The sequence below is a fragment of the Phyllobates terribilis genome, unplaced genomic scaffold (assembly GCF_046119375.1).
Source record: "Phyllobates terribilis strain yellow unplaced genomic scaffold, ASM4611937v1 Scaffold_7__3_contigs__length_470593459, whole genome shotgun sequence".
NCBI lineage: Eukaryota > Metazoa > Chordata > Amphibia > Anura > Dendrobatidae > Phyllobates > Phyllobates terribilis.
Genome location: NW_027362767.1, coordinates 69,190,072 through 69,209,530, shown reverse-complemented (window position 1 = coordinate 69,209,530; position 19,459 = coordinate 69,190,072). Strand labels below are relative to the sequence as shown.

The 19,459-nt window shown below is 43.4% G+C and overlaps 1 protein-coding gene across 2 annotated transcripts in view; it reads left to right on the top strand.

Moving 5' to 3' along the window:
• MNAT1 (MNAT1 component of CDK activating kinase) overlaps nucleotides 1–19,459 on the top strand; it is a 129,037-nt gene that overhangs the window by 10,384 nt on the left and 99,194 nt on the right. For both annotated transcript variants that reach the window (XM_073638718.1, XM_073638719.1), the window contains exons 2-5: nucleotides 7,239–7,391; nucleotides 10,690–10,763; nucleotides 14,923–15,026; nucleotides 17,947–18,087. In XM_073638718.1, coding sequence (XP_073494819.1) covers nucleotides 7,239–7,391; nucleotides 10,690–10,763; nucleotides 14,923–15,026; nucleotides 17,947–18,087 — 472 coding nt within the window. The remainder of the gene's footprint in view (nucleotides 1–7,238; nucleotides 7,392–10,689; nucleotides 10,764–14,922; nucleotides 15,027–17,946; nucleotides 18,088–19,459) is intronic.

Below are 19,459 nucleotides of genomic sequence, written 5' to 3'. Positions count from 1 at the left end.
GGGGTCTTCTGGCTCGAACGTGACGGCCTAATAGATATATATATATATATACATACATACATACAGTACAGACCAAAAGTTTGGACACACCTTCTCATTTAAAGATTTTTCTGTGTTTTCATGACTTTGAAAATTGTACATTCACACTGAAGGCATCAAAACTATGAATTAACACATGTGGAATTATATACTTAACAAAAAAGTGTGAAACAACTGAAAATAAGTCTTATATTCTAGGTTCTTCAAAGTAGCCACCTTTTGCTTTGATGACTGCTTTGCACACTCTTGGCATTCTCTTGATGAGCTTCAAGAGATGACCTGGCCTCCACAGTCACCAGACCTGAACCCAATCGAGATGGTTTGGGGTGAGCTGGACCGCAGAGTGAAGGCAAAAGGACCAACAAGTGCTAAGCATCTCTGGGAACTCCTTCAAGATTGTTGGAAGACCATTTCCGGTGACTACCTCTTGAAGCTCATCAAGAGAATGCCAAGAGTGTGCAAAGCAGTCATCAAAGCAAAAGGTGGCTACTTTGAAGAACCTAGAATATAAGACATATTTTCAGTTGTTTCACACTTTTTTGTTAAGTATATAATTCCACATGTGTTAATTCATAGTTTTGATGCCTTCAATGTGAATGTACAATTTTCATAGTCATGAAATAAATATAAATATATATATATATATATATATATCAGTTGGGATTGGGGGACCCCCGTCCTGTCCACATGTCTGAGAGTGCAGGGTCATAGGAAGTTGCTGAATTCTTCACACTGGTGATTTACAATATTTTGCAGTAGATGTCTTCTATCTCAGATATTATTGTGTAGTGTCTCTTTAATGGAAATAAGCCCCTCCTGGGGTTGAGGTATGTGCCTGGATTAAAATAGTGGAGCTCCGGACTGCATGACCTGATTTCTATTTTCACAGCTATACTTGTCCATGAATGACCACCACACATGTAGCTGCTCACATCAGTCACTTTTTTTTCTGATCTTTGTAATTCCTGGGGTCACGGCATTGCTAAGATGACCTTAAAGAGGCGCTGTCACCAGGTCTGAGGAGGCCAGTGTCTGTTCGTACTTTATACCTGCTGCTCCATGGTGTGTTCTGTTTTTTTTGTTTTTAGTAATTTTTTAAACTTGCCGTACGGTTTCAGAGATACAGGCGTTTTTATTTAGTGTTTTTTTTTTTTCAATATATATATTACACTGTGTTCCTAATTAATATGCAAATAATATTTTCTCAGATTTTCCCAAATTACCTATATGAATTGCAGTCATTGTAATTTTCCAGTCAAATAACTATTAGAGTACAATTGAAAGGTTTTTGTACAAACTGCCTATGATAACAGTATATTTTTTAAAAAATAAAAAACTCAAACTGCACTCAAAATGCATGTTCCAAATTATTATGCACAGCAGAGTTTTCAACCTTTTCATTTTGATAAAGAACAAAAAAATGGTCATTTTTGAAATTATAAGCATTAGCAGGTTATTACAAACTGAAATCAAACCGTTTTCAACTCAAAACTTTATTCTAGGTGATGTTACATTTGCACATAGGACCCCTTGTTCGAAAGGAGCTTCTGAACTCTCTCGTCCATTGAATTTGTCAGGTTTTGGATGGTTTCTGCTTGAATTGTTTTGCATGAGGACAGAATACCCTCCCAGAGCTGTTGCTTAGATGTGAACTGCCTCCCGCCATCATAGACACTCCTTTTGATGATGCTCCAGAGGTTCTCAATGGGGTTGAGGTCAGGGGAGCATGGGGGTCACACCATAAGTTTGTCCCCTTTTATGCCCATAGCAGCCAGAGATGCAGATGTGTTATGTGCAGCATGAGACGGGGCATTATCATGCATGAAATGATCTTGCTGTGAAATACACGGTTCTTCTTATTGAACCATGGCAGGAAGTGCTGTTTGAGAAACTCCACATACATTATGGAGTTCATCTTTACCTCTTCAGGGATCCTAAAGGGGCCGACAATCTCTCTCCCCATGATTCCAGCCCAAAACATTACTCCACCTCCTCCTTGTTGGCGCCGTAGCCGTGTTTGCATGTGGTGTCCATCAACCAGCCATCCTCCACTCCATCCATCTGGACCATCGAGCGTTGCACGGCACTCATCGGTGAACAAAACCGTTTTGAAGTCAGTCTTCATGTATTGTTTGGCCCACTGGAGCCGTTTCTGCTTGTGTGCAGTGGATGGAGGAGGTCGACAGGATGGCTTACGCACAGCTGCAAACCTCTGAGGGACCCTGCATCTTGTTGTTTGGGGGACGTTGGAGGCACCAGCTGCTTCAAAAACTTGTCTGCTGCTATGACAAGTCTTTTTTGCCGCTGCTCTTTTAACCTGACGTAATTGCCTGTAGGAAAGAGTCCTCAATTTTCCCTTATCAGCACGCACACGTGTGTACTGTGAATCAGCTACATCTTGATTGTGCGATGATCAGGATGAAGTGTCTTGGCAATGTTGATTGTAGTCATGCCTTGACCTAAACACTCCACAATTTGTTGCTTCTCAGCAGCCGACACATCCTTTTTCTTTCCCATTTTGGCAGAAAATGTAGGCTGTTTAATAATGTGAGACAGCCTTCTTAAGTAGTCTTGCCTTTCATTGGACACACCTGCCAAACTAATTAGCACAGGTGTCTGCAATTGCTTACAGTGATATAAAGAGCCCTGACACACATCACCATCAATGAGTTTAACTGACAAACAAACAAATTCTTCCCTTATCACTCCTAAACACTTTTTGCATAATAATTTGTAACACAGTGTATATAATAATCACACAATATTGGGAATTGTATGGTGGATTTTAAAAGAAACAAACCAAAAAAACAACAACAATTACTCATGTGAACCACAGCAATAAAATAGGTGACAGGGGGCTCCCCTGCCCTCTGGTGACTGCCTTCCCATGTCTGTTTGCCCTCAGTTGGCCACAGGACAGTGTTTTACCAGCCTCCTCACAAGTCTATGCCTGTCCCGCCCTCGTTGGCGGCGGCCCTCCTCCCGCCCTCGTTGGCGGCTGCCCTCCCCGTGCCTCTATTGCCCCGCACCAAGGGAGGATAACCATTTTTTGCTTTCGGTATAGGTACTGAGTGATTCTGATGGCATCTCTGATTAAAGACATTTGGGTCTCATATCTAACAGTAAGATTGTGTCTTTTTTTCATTTTCATTTATTTTTTTCAGAACCATATAAGACATAAAACCTGCGCTGACATTGGGGTTTATAATTTGGCTCGTTTCGCCATGAAACTTCTGCACTGGACATCTTTACAAGTGCATTGCCGTCCTATGCCAGGAGTGTGGCTCGTTACCTGGGAAGCTCGTGGCTTGTGTTGGCCCAGGATGTTCCTCATACTCTGCAGTCAGTACAATGGTTATTATCCATCACCCTGCAGGTCGAGGACGCTCACTGCTTCTATTTGTGTCCGTGTTCTGCTGGATCAGCAGCAGTCGGCAGAAGGTTTTCTTTGCAGACAGCACTATTTGCCATCTGCGTTCAGGACCTTGTCCACTTGGAGATCAGGAGTTGAGCTCCATAACGTCTAATACGCTGATACTTTCCTTATAAAGATGGTGGCGGCTTTCCAGTGACTTCGCCGGTGACTGTGTGTACACAGATGGGACTGCAGGGAACACGGTGTTCAGACTGAGGGATGGGAACAGCAGCGTCACCACGTTTGTGACTTTGGAGGAAATATTAAGCAGGGAGAAATCCATTGATACGTCTGTTGGTGCACGCTGTGGGCTCAGGGGTTATATGCTAGAAATAACGATGCATCAAAAGGGTAAAAGAAAAATCTGCAAATACCAAATTAAAGGCAATCTGAGGATCTGGCTGCTCTCTACAAATATAATACCCACGGATCCCCTGACGGGAGATTTGCACCCACTGGGTCACTAACCATTTTGGCGTAGGAGTTTAAAGGATTGATGGGTTCAGTAAATTCTCAATTTCTCCATAAATTAAAAATTCTGAAACACCATTCTTATAACTTTGCATTGTGCCCATTCCTGTATTATTTCTCTTAAAAAGCTATGAATTAATTGACATCTGGGTGTTGCCATTCCCCATTGCCAAAGGTGCGGGCGCTACTTCATGATCAACAGTGTTTGTACTGCAACTGTACAGGACACACATGTCAAACTCTGGCCCGGGGTCTAAATCTGGCCCACAGGGTAATTATGTTTGGCTCATGAAACCGGCACCGCCCCCCCATTCTCTGTGTTGGACTATGTGGGTGCCATTATACCGTGTGGAGGACTATGTGGGTGCCATTATACTGTGTGGAGGACTATGTGGGTGCCATTATACTGTGTGGAGGACTATGTGGGGGCCATTGTACTATGTGGAGGACTATGTGGGGGCCATTGTACTGTGTGGAGGACTATGTGGGGGCCATTGTACTGTATGGAGGGCTATGTGGGGGCCATTGTACTGTATGGAGGGCTATGTGGGGCGGGCCCATTATTCTGTGTGGAGGGCTGTTCATAGCCATCAAGGTTGTTTTTTTATTTTGGCCCTTTTTGTATTTGAGTTTGACATCCCTGGTATAGGAGATACATCCTTAACTGGTAAAAATCCATTGGTCAAGGTAGTCATACATTTCCAGGAGGAATGACAGAGGAATGTCACAATGTAAAGCTAGGAGAAGAGATGCTCCAGAATCGTTATTTCACGACTATTCCAATTATTTACTAAAACGGCAACAGAGACTTTCCGTATATCTGATGTACGTACGGACCCACGTGGTTTCATTGAAACGAAATTAGAGCACCGCGTGGAACTACAATGTCCCTTCAGAAGAACAAACGGGGTCCCAATGTTTCATTTGAAATACGGACAGTTATTTGTGGGGTCACTTCCCTACTAATTCTAGAAGCCCACTTCACAGATAACATCATATTTAGTGGAAAAAATATGGCATTTTTCCAATAAAACAATGGACAGTGTTTAAAGGCCCCGTCACACTTAGCGACGCTGCAACGATCCCGACAACGATACGACCTGTCAGGGATCGTTGCTGCGTCGCTATGTGGTCGCTGGTGAGCTGTCAAACAGGCAGGCTCACCAACGATCAGGGGAGCAGCGACATCGTGGAAAGAATCTTTCCACGATGTCCTGCTCCTGGTTACGAGCCTGCTGAAGCAGGAGCAGGCTGGTAACCATGGTAAACATCGGGTTACTAGGGGCACACGCTGTTTATCATGGTTACCACTCTGCTATGGTGAGCGGGAGGTTACCGCTCACTTTAGCAGGCTTGTAACCATGATAAACAGTGGGTTACTAAGTGCGCGTGTGCCCTTAGTAACCCGGTGTGTATCATGGTTACCAGCCTGATCGCTGCTCCCGCTGGTCACACACAGCGATGTGTGCTGACCAGCGGGAGGGCAACGACCAAAAAATGGTCCAGGACACTTTGCAGCAATCAGCGACCTCACTGCAGGGGCCTGATCGCTGCAAAGTGTCACACATAGCGACATCCCTGGTGAGGTCGCTATTGCGTCACCAAAACCATGACACAGCAGCGATCTCGCTACCGATCTCGCTATGTGAGACGGGGGCTTTAGAAGCCGGTAGGACTGTATTATAGGTCCGTATAGTCCGTCCGACACCGTTGGTGCCAATCGAAGCATGGATTCATTGTGAAACCGTCACACAGATGTGAACGCAGCCCAAAGCCTCGCTGCATACGGGCAGGATAATTCATCCGCAAATCAGCATGTTTGATTCCTGCAAAAAATCACACAAAGAAAAAAATACACACCTTGTAAAACAAACATGTGCAAACCTGTTTTCTGTCGATCCCATAGTAAACACGCTCCGTGCATTCACTTTGAAGTATTCAGCGGATTCTTCTGTATAATGGTCCTCTGTGGAGGCCGGGCATTGTGCAATTGTGAGCGTATGAACAGATAACCGGTGCGCTGTGGTTAGTGCAGGTGCAGGGGGTTTGGTAGGATTCTCTCCTATCTGTACAGAATAAAGCTGCAGAGGTAATCTGCCCGTGTCCAGACTTATAGCACTATGATAACGCATTTTTGTAGGATTTGACCAATTGCAAGAATTTTTTTTTTCACGAAATAGTAGCCTTCAACTACATTTGCACTTGATGCACTGCTCTGCAGGACCAGATTCAGTTCTCCTGCGAGAAATGCACCTTGTAGTTCATGATAGTGAGGGATATTTGAGTTCCTTGGACCAACCAAACCCCTTAAAGGGAGTCCGTCGGCAGGATTTCACCCCCCAATCTATTTATATGCGCATGTAGCTCTTTCAAAGACAAGTCCAGCAATATCTTTACTTGGCCAGTCCGTTACATCCTTACTGAGAAATCCGTATTTGCATTGCTATTCAAATGAGGCTGAAGAGCTATGGTAGATCTGAACTTCATCTTAAAGGAAACCTGTAAGCAGGAACTCGCCCCCTCAAACTATTTACATGCACATGAAGCTCTTTCAAAGACAAGTCCAGCAGTACCATTACATGGCCAGTCCATTCATCCATTACTGAAAAATCAACGTTTGTATTGATATGCAAATGAGGGTGAAGAGCTATGGTAGATCTGAAGCCTCTGTCACTCCAGCTCTATTCCCAGCCTAGTGCCGCCTCCTCCAGCTTGATTGACCATCTCTATGATTTGTGACTTCAGGCAAAGGAGCTGTCAATCAAGCTGCAGGAAGCGGGTAATAGAGCTGGAGTGACAAAGACTTCAGATCTACCATAGCTCTTCAGCCTCATTTGCATATCAATTCAAACGCTGATTTCTCCGTAACGGAGGAATGGACTGGCCATGTAAAAGTATTGCCAGACTTGTAATGGAAAGAGCTACATGTGCCATGTAAATAGTTTGAAGGGGGGTGTGAAAAAAAAGTATATTGGATACTAAAATACTTTGTAATGCTGTGGGTGTTTTTTGTTTTAGTATAATTTCTGGATGTTTTATGCACACATCCACAGATAAATCTGCAGGATCGAAATTCACTTTTTTTTTTTAAATGACCATTGGCTAATGCATTTTAATAACCAATTTTTTGTGTAAATAAATATATTTCTTAGTCCCCCCCCCCCCCCCCCAAAAAAATAAAATTAAAAAATATATATCTATATAATATAGCAAGGTACCTATTTCGTGCCGCCTGCCTGTACCAGTTTGAGTACTGTGATATATTCGTTATGATTGTGCATTTCTCAGACTTTACTTGTTCTTGTTTTTCTAGATGTGAGAGTTGTGTGGATCTTCTTTTTGTCCGTGGTTCTGGCACATGTCAGGAATGCAATACTCCTCTCAGGAAAAGCAACTTTCGAGTTCAGCTCTTCGAAGACCCCACAATTGATAAGGAGGTGGAGATTCGCAAAAAGATCTTAAAAATGTAAGTCTGACCATGTGCAGGATCCCCGAGATAGATCACTCTGTAACTATGGCCTTTTCAAACTGTATATACATATGAGAGAGCTGAATACGGGTCCGGCCGTCTTGCCCTAAACATGCACACTCCATTTATCTGGGTGGAGTGGCTAAGGGCCCTAGCAAAACACAAAGGGGTACTGCCATCTGGGACACTCATGCTATATGAACAGTACATGACGTATGCCATACCACATGGCTTATAGAAGGAGATTCTGCGCGGCCGGGGCTCGGCCGGCGCTCTCTGCGCGGCCGGGGCTCGGCCGGCGCTCTCTGCGCGGCCGGGGCTCGGCCGGCGCTCTCTGCGCGGCCGGGGCTCGGCTGGCGCTCTCTGCGCGTCCTGGGCTCGGCTGGCGCCCTCTGCGCGGCCAGGGCTCGGCTGGCGCCCACTGCGCGGCTGGAGCTCGGCTGGCGCTCTCTGCGCGGCTGGGGCTCGGCTGGCGCTCTCTGCGCGGCCGGGGCTCGGCTGGCGCTCTCTGCGCGGCCGGGGCTCGGCTGGCGCTCCCTGCGCGGCCGGGGCTCGGCTGGCGCTCTCTGCGCTGCTCTCGGCAGTCACATAGAGTGACTGAAGAAATGTATCAGCCAGTAAAATTCAATTACCGGTAATCTGCTCACAATAGCACCCATACAGGCTTCACAGCTCCCCTACAAGAGTGCCAGACACTTAAAAAAAATTGTCTCCAAAAGTGAGCAACACCTTTTTATTTATTTTTACTTAATCACCCGTCATTTTTACAATTGGGTTTCATTAAGAACTTTGCACCTTTTTTTGCTTTGCTTTTTCAAAAGACATTTAATTTCCCTGCACATTCACCTTTGATGAGGTCATAAATCAACTGAAAGGAGCTCAGAAAAAGACAGGAGAGTTACAAACTCTCCCGTCAGACTGTCATAGTGGACTGACTGACGGATTCCCAGTTAACTCAATCTGCGGCCGGCAATAGACTGTGCAGCACAGAGGCTACTGAAGGCAAACGGTGCAAAACTTTGAGTGAAACCCAATTGCAAAAATTATCTTCAGTACAAAACACATACACTTAAGTAAAAAAATAAATAAAAAAATGTCCTAAAATGTGGACAACCCCCTATAAAGATGAACATTAAAGGGTTTGCTTCTGTTTTGCTCTTCCCTTTTTTTCTGACATGGAAAATACTCGTAAGAAACCTAAAGAGGGTTCATCCTGCACTGATCCCCCTCGATCAGTGAGGGTAGGAGTGTATGGAAGTGTTGTCTAATGATGTATGGAGTATAGGGGATGGACATGTAAGTAGTTTCTTTCTCTCCACTCCACACTTGATATCCTCATTTCCATTTGTAAAGTTAAAGGGATTGTTTACTCCGGACAATCGCCTTTTAGTAGAATCGTAGGACTATAACCCAATTTTATGGTGTCCGGTTTGCTGGGACCCCCACCAACCTGCTGTAATTTGTAGGGGAACGGGGCATCAAATGATCAGTTCCACTTTCAGCGCCACAAGAGAAATTAAACATTTTATGGGTCAAACTAAATTTAATATGCTGCCCGTGTAATACATGGACACGTCAGAGTGAAATACGCTCTTCTTAGCTGCTCTTCACACTTGGTCATCGAATCAGTGTCTGTACAAGGAATCCCCCCCCCCATCAGTAACTCCGAATACCCTAATAGGGCACCAGACATCCCCTGGTTACGGTATCGCACAGGTGTTATTCCTATAGAAGCACAATAACAATAGACTGACGTGTCCTGGGACGTAACCAGAGCACACATGACCATTGTGTTCATTTCTGGCTGCATTCAGAGAAGATCCCACTTTGTGTAATGACTAATGGGTTTAGAACATCTTTACATTTCAGTATAATGTCCTCATCACATGTTCTGTATATAGCTACTCTCCCATGTGCTTTATCGCATTTTCTTCCCATTTCTTTGCTTTCGCTGGTGTTCGTAAAATTGTATTTTCAGAGTTTTTCATCCGCCCCGTACAGTGCCATATGCATAAAATTCAACAATGACCCAGATTGAATCTTCCAGCTTTTTGCCTTTTGGTTTAATGGTTTGTGTAGATAATAAAATCAATTTTAGGAGATCTGATCAAGATTTTTTTTTTTTTTATGACAAGACCATTTTGGAAGAAATTCTCTTAACCGTTCTGTTTTATGTGAACGTCTGCTCGGTAATCAGCTGATTGCCCCGGTTATTGCTTCAGAAACACCTAGTGATAAGCCACTACGGCATGCCTGCCGTTCAGACATACATTGTAGGATTTCACTCTCTCCGGTAGGCATTAGGGATCGTTCACACAGATAATGCGGTTCGGTCCAAACAGGTGCAGTTTTATCGCTTTCATAAAACTTCAAGGAATTCAAAGCCAAAATTTGCCTCTTCTGGGCATAAAGGTCTCACAGCAAATAAACCGTTCACTTAGCAATGCACATATATGTCAGTGCAGGCTCATCCAAACAGATTACAGTCCTTTCTCCCAGAGAAAACTTAATACACTGAAGAGGCACGATCCCACTAGTCTCTGTATCACCTTCAGCCCGAGCTCCCGCAACTTCCAGCTCCAAACAGAAGTTTTCAACTCCGTGCACAGTTCACACTGAACAGGCTGCAGCTTCCACATTTTATTTTGCAGCTCCAACACAAAGACTACTCAGCCTTCCTAGCTGACCCATGCAGCCTCCATTCAGAGAGACACTCTGGCTTGTCTTTCCTAGCTAGAGCTCGCAGCTTGGCTGGACACTCACCGGCTCGCAGCTTGGCTGGACACTCACCGGCTCGCAGCTTGGCTGGACACTCACCGGCTCGCAGCTTGGCTGGACACTCACCGGCTCGCAGCTTGGCTGGACACTCACCGGCTCGCAGCTTGGCTGGACACTCACCGGCTCGCAGCTTGGCATCTAAAAAGTCTGATGCATCTAATCAAATCCTGCAGAACTAGGACTTAACACTGTACTGCTTGGCTCTACTACAAAAAACTGTGTGTGTGTATGTATATGTGTATATATATATATATATATATATATATATATATATATATATATAATATATATTATCCCATCCAACATTATTTTGTGTTTTGTACTAATATCCAGGTAGCAACGATCGGAGCGTCTCCTGAATTGCTTTCTGCCACTTGTGCTAAATTGCTCTTCATACTGACGCCTCACATCGAGAAAATAGAATAAACTGAATTTCTATTGATTGGATGTCCATTAAGCCGAATAGATGTTGCTAAAATTATTGAATTACATGTGATTTTCTCCATCTTCTCACTAGATATAATAAGCGTGAAGAAGACTTTCCATCTCTGAGAGAATATAATGATTTTTTGGAAGAAATTGAGGAAATAGGTAAGTCTGATGAGGAAGTTTTGTGAAGTTGCAATCAAATCTCTTCCTGAAACTGTCATTTACCAAGCTGGGGTAACAATTATTGTGGAGATGTAGTTTAACCATTTATTAAAGGGGTTCTTCAGCTGGAACAATCACCTTTCTGACCCCTCTAAAAATGTTAACAGCCCCCCCCCCCCCCCCCATAAAATTAATGAGCTACATTGTGATAAATATTGCAGGATGAGAGATTTTAGCTGACTCTGGATTTCGGACGGGGGAGTCTAGAGCTGATGACTTCTACTCTGCACGGTCATTTTGCACTTATAGGGCATATAAATATATAAAATGAAAAAGAAAATGCACCAAATATTAAAAATATTTCTGCACTCCCCTCTCCAACCTTCTCCTTTACTGCTTTGATCCTATATTATCTCATATTGCAATTAAAGCAGAAAAATCATTAAAAAAAAAAATTGTACCACGTGAACCAGTAGATCAGCCATGTCCTTCTCGTCTTGACAGATAGCAAAAGTGGCCATACAGGTTCGGTTAAAGGTGCATTTAGATGGGCCAATATTGAGTCAGTTATTGAGCGTTGATCAATAATATACAAGCTCATCCTCACTCGTTTAATGGCCTGCAAAGGAGAATGTAGACTTATGGGAGCAGAACAATCAGTATTTTACTCACTGATTCTTGGCCTATGGAAATACTCTTTAAAGGGATTGATCGGCGGGGGTCCAGCTGCTGGGAAACTCGCCGATCGCCAAAACCGAGAACTTTTATTCCCGTTAGAATGGAGCAGCTGTGCACATGTGCTACCGCCGCTCCATTCATTCCCTATGGGGACACTGAGTTTTGCATTCAACTTTTTCCTGTCGCTCCTTAGAGAATGAATAAAGCGGCGGTCGGGCATGTGCCCTGTAACTCCATTTGAGGACAAAAGTTCCTCATTCTGCCCATCAGTGCGAGTCCTAGGGTCAGACCCCCGCCAATCAATAATCCGTTCGATAGGTAATATCTTATTTTTGCCGGACAACCCCTTTAAGGTTGGCCAAACTTGCTCATCCGCTGAGCGTTTAATATTGATTAGGTGTTCAGCCGATGTTAGTGTGACAGATCTTGGGATTTAAGAAAGAACTGAATATGTTGAATTTCAATGTATGCCCGATCTCTTGTCATCCAGAGAGAGAAAACGAGGATCGAAATCAATAGGTTTGTGAAAATAAATAGCCACCACGGCCTCCGCATGTCATACGAGTGCGGTCTGTTTTTTGGGTTTTTTATTTTTTACTTTTTAATGGGCAGGAGAATCTTTGAATTTTTTTTAGCAAAAACTGATACACAGATCAAAAATTATTGAAAATCAGATCCAACACTCAAAGGACAAATTGACTGCAGCATAAAAAAAATCTGCCAAGGCTGAACATGTCCCTAAATCTATCGTAACCGCTCTTCGCTCAGCAGCATGGGTGAGGAGGAGGATTGTAATCACTCGTGTGAGGAGTAGAAGCTATCAAGTTCACGACTGAACCACAAACTCGCTGCTTGCAAGCATATTTTTCTTTTTTGCTTTATCTGACAGGTCGATTTTAAGTCCTTCTTTAAGATAGAGAGGGGCCATCAAGCCGTCCTATCTCTTGTCCTCCTTCACCTATAAATAAATGACTGATAATACAGTGCAAAGTTTACTTTACCTTGTTGGCATTTCTTTAAGTCTCTCGCTGATGCAGACAATTTAAAGTTTCCAAAAAATATGTTATACCATGTCTGGGAACTAGGAGTTGGTATAGGGCTCCTCTGTTCACGATTCCTATTGTCTCGTCCACCTTGGAGAGCAGTTACAGAGAGCGTCTCTCGTTCTCGAGGATCCTCATATTTCGCCTACCTCAGAGAGCTTCTCTTGTTCTCGAGGATCTTCATGTCTCGTCCACCTTGGAGAGCAGTTACAGAGAGCGTGTCTCGTTCTCGAGGATCCTCGTGTCTCGTCCACCTTGGAGAGCAGTTACAGAGAGCGTCTCTCGTTCTCGAGGATCCTAGTGTCTCGTCCACCTTGGAGAGCAGTTACAGAGAGCGTCTCTCGTTCTCGAGGATCCTCATATTTCGTCTACCTCAGAGAGCTTCTCTTGTTCTCGAGGATCCTCATGTCTCGTCCACCTTGGAGAGCAGTTGCAGAGAGCGTCTCTCGTTCTCGAGGATCCTTGTGTCTCGTCCACCTTGGAGAGCAGTTACAGAGAGCGTCTCTCGTTCTCGAGGATCCTCATATTTCGCCTACCTCAAAGAGCTTCTCTTGTTCTCGAGGATCCTCTTTTCTCGTCCACCTCCGAGAGCCGTTACAGAGAGCGTCTCTCGTTCTCGAGGATCCTCGTGTCTCGTCCACCTTGGAGAGCCGTTACAGAGAGCGTCTCTCGTTCTCGAGGATCCTCGTGTCTCGTCCACCTTGGAGAGCCGTTACAGAGAGCGTCTCTCGTTCTCGAGGATCCTCATATTTCGCCTACCTCAAAGAGCTTCTCTTGTTCTCGAGGATCCTCTTTTCTCGTCCACCTCCGAGAGCCGTTACAGAGAGCGTCTCTCGTTCTCGAGGATCCTCGTGTCTCGTCCACCTTGGAGAGCCGTTACAGAGAGCGTCTCTCGTTCTCGAGGATCCTCGTGTCTCGTCCACCTTGGAGAGCCGTTACAGAGAGCGTCTCTCGTTCTCGAGGATCCTCATATTTCGCCTACCTCAAAGAGCTTCTCTTGTTCTCGAGGATCCTCTTTTCTCGTCCACCTCCGAGAGCCGTTACAGAGAGCGTCTCTTGTTCTCGAGGATCCTCGTTTCTCGTCCACCTTGGAGAGCAGTTACAGAGAGCGTCTCTCGTTCTCGAGGATCCTCAGATCTCGTCCACCTCAGAGAGCCGTTACAGAGAGCGTGTTTTGTTCTCGAGGATCCTCATGTCTCCTCCACCTTGGAGAGCAATTACAGAGAGCGTCTCTCGTTCTCGATGATCCTCCTGTCCTACAGTTCACGACAACCCATTAATACAAATGTGTGCCGTACGATGCATTGTTTATCAACTGTCAAACACGTCTGTGTGTATAACAGCACACTATGGCTAATCACTGGGGGTTTCAGATGGGGACTCTATGTGTATCTACTGTCAAGGGACTATTACAATAAGTAAGGATTGCCCAAAGCAGAAACCCCTTTAATCATGACTAATGCTGGAGCTCTTAGAGGGAATCTGTCAGCAGGATTCAACACCACAGTATGTAGCTTATGTAGCTCTTTCAAATACAAGTCCAGCAATACCTTTTACATGGCCAGTCCGTTCTTCCGTTACTGAGAAATCCGCATTTGAAATTATATGTAAATGAGGCTGAAGAGCTATGATAGATCTGAAGCCTCTGGCACTCCAGCTCTATTCTTCGCCCAACACTGCCACCTCCTGCTTAACTGACAGCCTCTTTGCTGTGTGACTTCAGGCCAATGAGCTGCTAATTAAGTAGGAGGCAGGGAATAGAGCTGGAGTGCCAGAGGATTCCGATCTATCATAGCTCTTCAGATTCATTTGCACATCAATTCAAACCCTGATTTCTCAGTAACAGACTGGCCATGTAAAGGTATTGCTGGACTTCTCTTTAAAAGAGCTGCATGTGCAAATAAATCGTTTGGGGGCGGGGGTGAAATTCTGCTGACAGTGTTCCCTTTAAAGTAGCATAGGCTGCATACTGCAAATCCTAGTTAGCCTGACATTACCACTGTGATTCCAATATAGCCGGCATAGCAATTCTATATTGTGTTCTCAAGACCAAGGGTAATGCCTGAAAGGCCCTTTCCGTATCACCCTACCCCCCCCCCCCCCCCGAAAAAAAAAATAAAAAAATAAAAAAATAATAAAAAAATAATCTCTCTATATCTGTCAGTGATGTCCATTTATTTATAGATAATAGCTTTTTTATGAATACAGGGAATTGAACCATTGAATGTATAGTTATTCATGCGTGATTTATTACACCATCTATTTATTGACTATATTATATGTACTGTAACATGCTGCATTCTTCTGTATGAATAGTTTTATTTCCACCTCTTTCGGCACATTTGACGGCTCTTCATAAACTCATGTATTTGGGCTTTTATTTCTTTTATCTGGTTAAAATTTTTATCTTTTTTTTTTTCTTTTTCTCTCTTGGACAGTATTTAATCTGACAAACAATGTGGATCTGGATGACACAAAGAAGAAAATGGAATATTACCAAAAACTAAACAAGGACACAATTCAACGAAACAAGATAAAAATGGTCAGTACTGTATCAAATACCAACCTATTATTATTGGACATAGTAAAATCCAATGAAAAAAGGGGACTTTTTAAAAAGTAGAACTGTTGAATGTAAGATGTAAGGTCCAGCCTTTTGAGGGGTTGTCTCATGAATAAAGTACATTTTAATCAATTGCTCTTTAAATAATAAGATATTCCACAATTGGATGTGTTACAAAAATGTTCCTGTGCTGAGATAATCTTATAAATGTGCCCCTGCTGTATTCTTTTAGTTGCTGTTTCCAACCATGCATAGCTGCTCCAGTTTATGGCCAACACATACAACAGCTCCTGACCAGTGGAGAAAGCATTAGTGAGTCACTTATAATAAGTGAGTATACAGATGAAACAGCAGGAGCTCGCAGTTGCTGCTTTTAGAGGTAACACATTTCCCTGCCTGCTTTATCACAGAAGTGTTTTTTGCCCGCATCTTCAGCCCTCTGGGCTAATCATAAATCAAGTCAGTGACATACAAGCCAAGTGGCTGCTGGAGTTCCTAGGTCACTGACTTGATTTATGATGAGCACACACAACTGTTGATGGGGCAGAAAAACTTGCTCCTGTGATAAAACAGGCAGGGAAATCTGTTACCTCAGAAAGCAGATGCTGCGAGCCCCTGCTATGTAATGTCTTTATACTCACATAAGTGACCTACGGCATCTCCTGGCCAGGAAGGAAGCTTATGTGCCAACCATGAAGTGTAACAGCTCTGCACGGTCAGACACAGACATTACACAGTACATAGCAGGGGCAAGTTTATAAGATTATCTCAGCGCAGGATGTTTTTTATTTTTTATTTTTTTTTTTTTTTTAACACATCCAATTCTGGAACCTATTATCATTTTATTTCCCGATTGCAATCTTACGTGGCATCCCCTCAGATGAATAGGAAACCAAGTAGTACAGGATCACGAATATGAGAAATGTTTTTTTGCTGCTGCTCTCCCCTGACTTGAAACACACAAATTCCCCCTTATGCCCCTACAGGACAATTACCCTGTGGTGCGGGCTCCGGCACTGAGCCCGCATTTTTCCGGGCACATGTCAGCTGATTTTTACAGCTGACATGTGCCCGCAACAGCAGCAGGTGGAATCGCGATCCACCCGCTGCTGTTAACTAGTTAAATACCGCTGTCAAACTCTGATAGCGGCATTTAACTTGCGCTTCCGGGAAGTGTGTTGTTGGCTCCGCCCATCAGCGACCTCCTTCACGTGATCACGGGTCACCGATGGGTTGGCATGACAACCCGGGGTCTGGATGAGAACCCCTGTGGTTTTCATAGCCGATCTGCTATGAGCGCCACCCAGTGGTCGGCATTCATAGCAGATGAGCACTTTTGTTACACATAGCAAGGCTGAAGCCCTCCTATGTGTACAATAGGCGATCAGACAATCGCAGCTTCAAGTCTCCTAAGGAGACTATTAAAGCAAGTAGAAAAGTATAAAAAAAAAGTTTTTAAAAATATAAAAAAAAAATGTAAAAGTTTAAATCACCCTCCTTTTGCCCCATTCAAATAAAACAATAAAAAAAAATCAAGCATATGCATATTTGGTATCGTCGCTTTCAGAATCTCCCGATCTATCAATATAAAAAAAAATTTGTGATCGGTAAAAGGTGTAACGAGAAAAAAATCTAAACGCCAGAATTACGTTTTTTTGTCGCCGCAACATTGCAATAAAATGCAACAACAGGCAATTAAGACATCATATCTACCCCAAAATGGTATCAATAAAAACATCAACTCGGCGTGCAAAAAATAAGCCCTCATCCGGCCCCAGATCCCGAGAAATGGAGACGCTATTGGTCTCGGAAAATGGCGCTTTTTTTTTTTTTTTTTTAAACTTTGGATTTTTTTTTCATCACTCAAATAAAAAAGAACCTATACATGTTTGGAGTCTATGAACTCGTAATGACCTGGAGAATAATAATGGCAGATCAGTTTTAGCATTTAGTAAACATGGTTAAACAAAAAACAATTGTGGAATTGCACTTTTTTTGCAATTTCACTGCACTTGGAATTTTTTCCCCGTTTTCCAGTACACGTTATGGTAAAACCAATGGTGGCGTTCAAAAGTACAACTCGTCCCGCAAAAATCAAGCCCTCACATGGCCATGTTGACGGAAAAATAAAAAGGCGATGGCTTTGGAAAGAAGGGGAGCAAAAAAACTGAATGGGCTGCGGCGTGAAGGGGTTAAATATTGCTGTTGAAATATCCTTTTAAAGGGGTTGCACTAAGATTGTAAGTTACCCCTATTTATAGAAAAGTGGATAACTTACTGATAGCTGGGTGTCTGCTGCTGGGTGATCCCCCACCAATCCGAGAAAGGGACCCTGCAGAGCCGTTCCAGAACGGAGCAGATGTTGAGCATGTGCACCTCTGCTCCATTTAGATGCCACGTTCTCAGGAATGGTGGGGACACCGCGTTAGCTGATAGTTATCCTGAGGGGTGTAACCATAATAGGTGTATTAATTGCAATCGCACCCAGGCCCTAGAGCGGCTCAAAAAATATCTTTGACCCATATGAAAAAACTATTACTGTTAAAGACCCACGATAGTTGGGGTCCTGTTGGAGATTTTGCATTGGGCCCCTCGAGCTTCCAGTTACGCCACTGATTTTTCCCTTTTCTGAAAATAGGGGGATAAAATACAATCCAGAAACCCTTTTTTATTTTCAGAATATGAAATAAAAAAATAAAAGTATATACTTCGGTTGTCAAAAAATGATAAAAAGTTAGTATGTGTGTGTGTATAGATAGATAGAGGGGAATAAATATTTGTGGATATAAAAAATGCAAATTCCCCGATATTTAGTCACTGGCTCAGACTGTATAAAATGAAATGTCACTATAATATTTAGTAAGAATAATACTCCTCACTAGTAATCTACTTCTTATAGACCAGGGAGCAGGAGGAGTTGGAAGAATCTCTGGAATTGGAGAGACATGAGAATGAGCAGCGGAGGATCCATCTACAGAAAGAAGAGCATCTTCAGCAGATGATGAAGAGGAAGAATAAGCAGGAGCTGTTGGATCAGCTGGTACGTAACAAGTCGATGTTCACTTTTACCTCTCTATAGCTTATTATTTTTTTTTTTTTTTGCATTGCTGATTAACGATATCTGTAATTGGTCAGCGCCCTTACTGGTCAAGTCTGCAAGCACAACAGATTCGGAGACGGACGGCAGCAATATTGGCGCACAATTATATTCTCAATGTGTGCAGAACCGGTTACTAATATGGCACCCACAGAACTCTCTGGGGCCTTACTTTACCTCCAGTTATTCATGGAGGAAAAAATTTTTTTTTCCAGTTTATGTTGTGTAATGATCTGTAAGATGGGCTAGGCTATGTTCACGCTTTGCGTTTTTGCTGTGAAACCTGCTCTCTTTGCAGTAAAAAAGCAACCTAAAAAAAAGCAGCAGGTTTTAATGACTTCTGGCAGCAGTTTTGCAGCGTTTTTGCACTACCCATTGCTTTCAATAGGTGAAAAACGCTGAAAAAAACACTGAAAGAAGTGACATGCTGCATTTTGCAAAACACAGATCTTTGTTTTGTTTTTTTTTCCTGACTTTTTTGTCAATGTGTGTGCATGAGATTTCTGAAATAGATTTTGCTGGTACTGTAAAACGCAACTGAAAATGTGCACAAAGTAACATTGCAAAAAGCGTAAGGTGTGAACATAGCCTTACAAGTCGCAGATCTGTACAACATGGATCCGGCAGCGCGCATGAGGCCTTTTATCATGGTAAAGCACTTCACATATTAAGCTATTGATTGTTAGTTGTCCACATGTTGCATCAGCTAGAGTAAAAAGCTGCCGCGGAAGGAAACGTTGCTTCCGTGAGCGCTGTGCAATTCTTCATTCCCATACATAGGGCTACCGGTGAAATTACCCCACTGATCACAGTGGATTCAGTAGCCGAGTGGACTGACCATTTATTCATATCGGGGAGGTAGGGACAATATTTCCTGCTTTGTTGAGTTCTTTATGACCCAATACACAAAGGCTGAAATTGTCATTCCCTCAATGCACCTCAATGTTGTGTCTTTTTACCCTTGCTCGGTTTTCTAAAAAGTGAATGGGGGTCAGCGTACATGGACAAGGGTCATGCAATTGCATATGCCAGAACATCGTCAATGTAAATGTCATTTTCTGTCGCACAAAAAGCCCAAATTACAATAATTTTGCGCACCTTACTTGGCTTTAAGTCCTCTGTATGGAACGCCAAATTCCCCCCAAGGTGTAGTGTAATGATGCAGGCATTCAGTATAGAGCTGCCGCCTGTATATCGCAATGTCATATCATCAGCGCTTCCCTATATTTAGAAGCATGCACGGAAATCTGAGAATGCGAAGCTTCAGCCGTTCTGGTCAGTTGTGACGTTCCTGCTGCTTTTAATTGATTTAAGG